This window comes from Pipra filicauda, unplaced genomic scaffold (genome assembly GCF_003945595.2).
Source record: "Pipra filicauda isolate LSUMZ 115617 unplaced genomic scaffold, ASM394559v2 scaffold199_size1391877_pilon, whole genome shotgun sequence".
NCBI classification, from domain to species: Eukaryota; Metazoa; Chordata; class Aves; order Passeriformes; family Pipridae; genus Pipra; species Pipra filicauda.
Genome location: NW_024104308.1, coordinates 454647 through 461710, shown reverse-complemented (window position 1 = coordinate 461710; position 7064 = coordinate 454647). Strand labels below are relative to the sequence as shown.

General features: G+C 45.8%; 1 protein-coding gene across 1 annotated transcript; it reads left to right on the top strand.

Annotated features, from left to right (window-relative positions):
- Window positions 1–606: 606 nt before the first annotated feature.
- Window positions 607–5603, top strand: LOC114003890 (putative coiled-coil domain-containing protein 195). Its single transcript, XM_039380543.1, has 4 exons — window positions 607–913; window positions 2285–2298; window positions 2440–2549; window positions 5414–5603. Exons 1-4 carry the CDS (start codon window positions 607–609, stop codon window positions 5544–5546), a joined length of 564 nt encoding a protein of 187 aa, XP_039236477.1. The 3' UTR covers window positions 5547–5603.
- The last annotated feature ends 1461 nt before the right edge of the window (window positions 5604–7064 follow it).

Sequence of the window (7064 nt, the reverse complement as noted above, 5' to 3'; positions counted from 1 at the left end):
TTAGTGCACAGCTTTAGTGCACAGTGTCCATCACCACTGTTGGCATATGTTGTTAATAGTGGGGGTCTTGCACTATATCAGCTTTCATTTGGAAATTTAATATTCCTGTGAGAAATTGCTAATTCTTTTCCAGATGCAAAGAGCGAAAAAGAGTAATTTACCCTGTGTTAAAGGAGAGAGGAATCACTGCCCCACAAAGGGCAACCCTCCCTCTGTTCTGTGGAGACGATCACTGGCCTTTTTAGATAAACCAAAGGAAATGGGCTCTGTCCTCCTTGGTACATGAGGAGAAGACCAAAGCCCGAGGCAAGCGAGGGGGCGGGCGGGTTTCCGATGGTGCATCAATACCGCGTTGACAGTGATTTGTGCGGGGTGTAAGAGGCCAGCGCTGCTCTGAAACTCGAGCCCCCGAATGAATAAATCATGAGCCCTCTCTCAGTAACCTGACAACTCGGTCCAGCCCTCTCAGCGCTCAGATCTGGCCCGTGCTGGGCATGCGGGGAGGGACTCCCATTGTCCAGAGGATTTAAGGGCAGGGTCTGCCTGCCTGTCTGCAGGGCAGGCACTTTGCGGGAGAGCAGGGAGCCTTCTGCGTGGCGTGGGACCATGGAGGGCAATGCACACCTCCTCCAGGTCATCCGCAAGATGCGTTCCCAAATCAACAAGCTGGAGAGGGAAAACAGGGCCCTAAAGGGAGAGCTGCAGGTCTGCGGGCAGAGAGCTGTGCCACCGGAGAGAGAGGCAGCGAGAGGAGGTGGGAACAGCGATGTGAGGAGCCTCGCCAGGGATGAAGAAGGACCTGCTGGCTCTCCAGCATCTCTGCAGGGAGCCATCCCAGCCAGTCCTGCTCCAGCACCAAAGGAGCAGACAGGTACCAACGAGTCGGGGCTGTCTGGGGCTGTCCATGGCACCCGTGAGTGCTGCCCATGCAGGATCTCCCAGCCTGGCTGTTACATGTCTGCAGGGAGTGAGGGATGAGCTGCTGGTTGTCTGTCTGATCAGCTCCGTGAAAGTGCTCTGGCCGCCTTCTGTGCTCGCACCTCAACCCACCATAACTAGGTGTCTTGCTCTGTGGTCTTTTTAGGGTGCTACCTGCATCCCCCATGCTGAGCTTAGTGGAGTATTTTACTGCTGCTCAAACAAAGGATCCAACTCAAGGAGTTCAGTTTTTCTTTATTTAAGGAGAATTTGACTTACTGCTTTGGGTTTTCACAGGCATGGACAATCCTGACCATGCCTGTCCCCTCTCTGCTCCAGGCAGAAAAGGGCCAGCAGTTGTAACCATGCCATAACCTCTCTTGCCTTAGTAAAAGATGAGAAAAATGCTACAAATAATAACAAATAATGATGAGTTGGCTGCATACATCATGCCAGATGTGCAGTTTAGTTTTGCAGATAACGCAGTTCTGGCTGAGACAGAGAGGGGCCAATATACAGGAATACACACTCTTCACAGTTTTATCAGAGGAGAAAAACAGAAATATTCCTCCGTTAGAGAAGTCTAGCTGTGACTTCTGGAGGATTTAATGAATCAGGAATTTAAGCAAAATGTTGTTTGGTGAGAAGTATCGGAGAAATGGCCCCACAAGTTTTCACAGAGACAAATCTGTGTGAATGAATAAAATGAGAGGCTGAACAGCACTAGTGGATTGATGTGAAGCCAGGTGGCTGCTGCCAAGCCCCCTGACCCAGTGGCCAGGTTACCAACCTGAAGGCCTCTTAAACCGGGGCTGCTGGTGGCCATAGATGTCATCAGTTTGGGAATAGCAATCTGGAGTTCTGGCAAGTGGGAAAGCTGCAGCTCTTCCTCTTCAGCTGCCTTCTAGGGGAAAGAGTGAAACCCAAAGGGGGCTGTCTGGCCTTCTCTGCCTCTCAGCCTCACCACATACAAAGCTTTTCTGAGCCCAAAGAAAGTGATTCAAAATAGAATGGTAGAATATTTGGGGTTGGCAGGGACCTTAAAGATCATCCAGTTCAAACTTCCCTGCTATGGGCAAGGACACCTTACACTAGACCAGGTTGCTCAAAGACTCATGCAACCTGGCCTTGAACACTTTCAGGGATGGGGCATCCACAACTTCCCAGGGCAACCTCTTCCAGTGTCTCACCACCCTCACAGTAAAGAATTTCCTCCTAGTATTCAATCTAAATGCCCCCTCTTTTAGTTTAAAACTGTTCCCCCTTGTTCTGTCACTATCTGCCAATGTAAAAAGTCATTCTCCAAAAATATATTGAGGATATCTGAATTACTGTTTCCAGCTCTGCTTTTTCCTCTGTTTCTCAGATACTGCCATGACTGTGAGACGCTACCCCCCCACCTCACCAGCTCCTGCTCCTTCCAGTGCCAGGTCCCACAGGGCCAGCAGGAAGCCTTCAAGCAATGGGCTCCCAGAGGTGCCAGGCAGTGCCTGGCCACCAGCCCCTCCTGCTGCAGCACAGCTCATCAGGGAAGAGGAGAAAGGGCTTGAAAAATCACCATCCAGCTGCTGCTCCTCCTACAGCCGCTCCAGGAACATGAAGCTGTTTCAGGAGCACGTCTATAGGTGCAGGTAGGCTTGGTTTGCCTTCACAGCATCACAGCTCTAACAACATATATGGACATTGCTCTGGGTCTTAGTTTGTTATCAGAAAAATCTTTGTTTGAATGTATATGGGCAGACTGCATGTATAGACTCAATGTATATTGAGCAGACTGGATACTTCTTTGGGGGAAGTTGTCCAGCTCCTCCTTGCAATGTATGAAGTTTGGCAGTGGTAACAGGTTAAATTTGCTATAGAAAGGAGAGGCTAAGGGAGAGAGAAAAGGGTTGAAATCTTCACACTGTTAAAGCCAGGCAGAATTTTGCAGATTGATGTGATGTTCTGACAAGCTAAGCTTGAAAGGGATTTTTAAACTTGGGAAAAAAAGCATGGAGATACTGGGGAACTCTGAACTATGCCTTTGGAAGTGTGATTACTATGGCTCATGGAATTAGATGTACTGTATTGTATTTCCCCTGTAACTAAAGCATTACAAGTTAATGCCTCCAGCTTTGAGAAAAGTAGTCTCAAGACGGCTTCTAAATTAAGTGACAGGGTGCTGGACAAGCCCTGAGCTCCTCTGATCATTGATGAGAAGATTTCCAACACAGGACAACAACTAAAGCTAGTAGCAGCAGTAATGAGACTGTGAGATATGATAGCTGAGTCACCTCCTGGTGCTGATCTGTCCACCCTGGGAATCCACGTCAATTCCTGGGTTTAGCCTGACCATGCTGTGTTCAAAAGCCATATAATCCAAATGGCCTCAAAGCATGTGTCTGAGCAGGGAGAAGTCCATGGGTCTGCCTTTGCGTGTCCTGGGGAAGGGCTCCAGTGGCCACCCTCATGGGCTGTACACCTGCAGTGGGTTGTGTCACCTGTGTGGTTGTATCTGTCCACATGGCCCACCACAACAGCTTTTATTCTGTACCCCCTTTAACAATATGTCCCCAGAGCAGACCAGTGCCCAGCCCCTTGCACTCCCTGTGCAAAGGCAGCTCGGAGCCCAGCTCCTCTCTGAGAGCCTGCAAGGGACAACGAGACCAAGCTTCCAGAGGCACCTGGGTTTTCTAGTTAAGGACATTTCAGGGTCAGATGTTTTACAGCATTTAGACACCTAAATTTAGTCCCTGGCAGTGAACTCATATCATTTTCAAAAGCACCATGACCCTGCAGCTCTGGATTTCTGCATACGCTCCACTGGGCTCAGGGAAACTCAAGACTCTGTGCACGTGAACGCTCTGAGAGCTTTGCCCTTGAGCCGGCTCACGTGGAAGGCGTGTGTGGTGGGAAACACAGGGTCAGCGTGCAGGAGCAGAATTGCAACGGCAAATCCTGCTGCTTGCTCATAAAGGGAAAGAGTTCTCAAAGCAATCCAAATAGCAGCACAGATCTGTTACATCTATTGCCTTGGGACCTACTGGTTACCCCGTGGCCACAGGACGGTGCTGATGATTTTATCTCCACCACTAGAGCTGCCTTGCCAGGCTGAACAGCAACAAGTGTGGCACCGTGACTCATGTCCTCTCACTGCTGGCTGCTTTAGGAGAAGAAACAGCTACAGAAGGAGCTTTTTACCAAATGCCCTCAGTAGGCTGCGTAATATCCTGAAGCACGAACTCTGTGTTTCTTACACCAAAAAAAATCTAATATCTTTTTTAGTCTTAGTGGTGGATGCTTCCATTACATCCCCAATGGTCTAACACAGACACCAATCTTAGTTAACTTTTCACTAGTAGGATAATTTCTAGCAATGAGTTCAGCAAGCTTATTAAGGTTAATTTTTTACAGGGATGACATTTTTGCTTCCCAGCATGCTGCTTCATGTCAGGTTTTCCTATTCTTCTTGTAGCTTTCTCACATTTTGCTCCAAGGCTATAATCCTGTATTCGATGCTGAATTTTTTTGCTTTAAAATTAACTCTGTAGAAGTATCACCTTGAATTTATATACAGTGCAGTTGTATCCAAGTAATAACAGCACTGCTAACAAATCATCGCTAATTGGCATGTTTAAAATATTTTAATTCCTATGCCAAAGTATTATTTATACCAAGGGATTCCTCTTGTGTTTCATAAATAAAAACCGTTAAATATTTGAATGTAGGATTAGAGAAGATGAGAACTGTTTTCAGGGCTATTATAGTAAAATCACAAAAGGTACAAGGCCTGTTTGGTACAAATGTCACCACTGGGGTGTTCAGGTTTGGTGGTTTCACCTTCCAGTGAGACAGGTCTCAGGGGAGAAGGGGCAAGGAAATCATGGAGGTCCTCTGCCCTGTAACCATCCCAAATATTTTAATATTGTCATAATTTTCCTTCCTTGTGCTCCATGAGCGCCTGAGTGAGCTGACAAGCATCACAGAGGACAATCAGAACGACAACCAAAGCTCTGCAAAACTGAACCAATTTACATGCCAAACCAACCTGTTTTGGGACACATAAAGGAAGACGTTTCTGCCTCTGGTGTAATTTACCATGTGCACACTTGGAAACCACTGTTCTCACACCTGCTGGCAGTAGCTGGGTGCTGATGCATATAAACATCAAGCCACTAGAGGAACCCCCCGCATCCATGGGGGTGCATGTGCACCCTCAGGGTTCTGTGTGCACACAGCTTTGCACACACACATTGGGCACTGATAGACAGATGTGAGACTCCATGGAAGAAAGCGAATGCTTCCAGCAGACAGGCAGGCAGCACAGGCAGGCAGCCCTGTGCTTAGTCCTTTGGGAAGCCTGTGAATGGCATGAAATCCTGCCTCCATGCAGCACGCAAGGGCTGAAAGCATTTAGCGTTTGCTTGCTGGGTTGCTTGGAGTTTTTTTTTTTAACTTTCTTTGCATGTTTTATACATTTGCAATCCTCACAATGCTTTTTCATTTTTTTCTCCAGGGGTAAAGTCAAGGCTGTGAGTTTCCTCTTACCAATGCATATGTCACCATGTGCTGAAAAGCAAAGTTCCCTCAAAAGCCCGGAAAATCAGAGCACAAAACCTCTGATGACCATCGCTGAAAACGATATGTGAGCCAGTGAATTTTTAAAGGGCTATTGATTCCCTGAGATAAACTGGCCTTAAATGATAGCTGTGTGTCAGGTTCCTCTATTGCAAAACGCTTTGGCAGGATGCCCACAGAGCATCACCCAGCCTGTGTTTCGGGTCACAGCCCGACATTCAGCACGGAAATGGAAGCCGTGGCAAAGTCGGCTGGAAGCCCATACACTGTGATGAAGCCACACAAAGCAAAGGTACCTCCACACAGTGCTTCTGAGCAACACACTTCAAGGACCCCTTACCTCAGGACTGATGTAAACAGGCTGTTGAAGCTGGTTTTGATGTGTTTGCCGCAGAAATCATAATCTTTGTCGCTGCTTGTGTTTGCTGATTCCGCGGACAGGAAAGTATTTGATGCAAATGACAAAGTAAGAGCTACTAAGCAGCCTGTGAGGTTTTCTCTGTAGGTATAACTTTCAAACTTCACAGTACTAATAAGCAAAGTTAAGAAAGCATTAGAGAGTCAGTTAATGTCACCCTGAATTTCTGCAAACCTTGGCAATGACTGTTCATGTTCATTTGAGGTTCACCTCTAAGGGAGCACAGGGGAGCGTTAAGTACCTATCAGTATGAAAATGTGACTACAAATCTCTTTCTGGCGTGGTGTGTTTACCCAGATGGAGACTAAAGGCTGTACACCAAGCCAAAATAGGAAGAATTGTGAGTATCAGAATTTTTCAGGAATGCCTTCTCAGCACAGCTCGGATCAAAAATCACTAGCAGAAAATCAGGAAACAGGTGCAAAATATACGTGAGAGAGAACTAGAGATAGCTTGTAAAAAATGAACAGTGCTTGTTAGTTTTAGTCATATGAGTAAAGATAGTGTCCCATTTTATTTTGATTACAAGTATTTATGGAATCAAATACTGCACATTGCTATTTCTTTATGTACAGAGGGAACTGATGATTGAATTTTGTATAGAGAACGCATGAAGAGTAGATGTTTGTACTGATAACTTTATGGAAGATTTTCATCTCCTTGTCTGATCTTAAACTCTTCAGTTTCCTAAAGTGAAAGCAGAGACCTGGTGGAAAAAAAATCCCTTCTAGATTTTCCATGAAGTTGTATATTTGTATAAAAACCTGTGCTCCTTTTTTTCATTTTGCAATTCATCATGTTTTGTATATTCAAGTACACTTTTAATATATTCTCACCACTGAAGTAGTAATTTCAATTTCACTGCTATTTTATTTGTGTATTTTTATGTTCAGCTTGGGTCCATAGAGAGTTGCATTGTAATATCAGATGTAACAAATTAATGACTTCCAGTAAACGAGGTTCCAGTTTGGAAAGTTTACTGAACAGCCCATGTTAGAAGGCATTACAGGGCAGCGTTTTCTAAATGTTTTAAAGAAAACATCATTGTCAGAAACGAGATACAGCATATGTGTTCAGTTAAGCACCTAAATCCAGTTGATTTCACTTAGCAAAGTAACAAACAGTCTTTGAGAATCTGGCCCCTGGACCTTTAGGTACCCAAGCTTTTGAC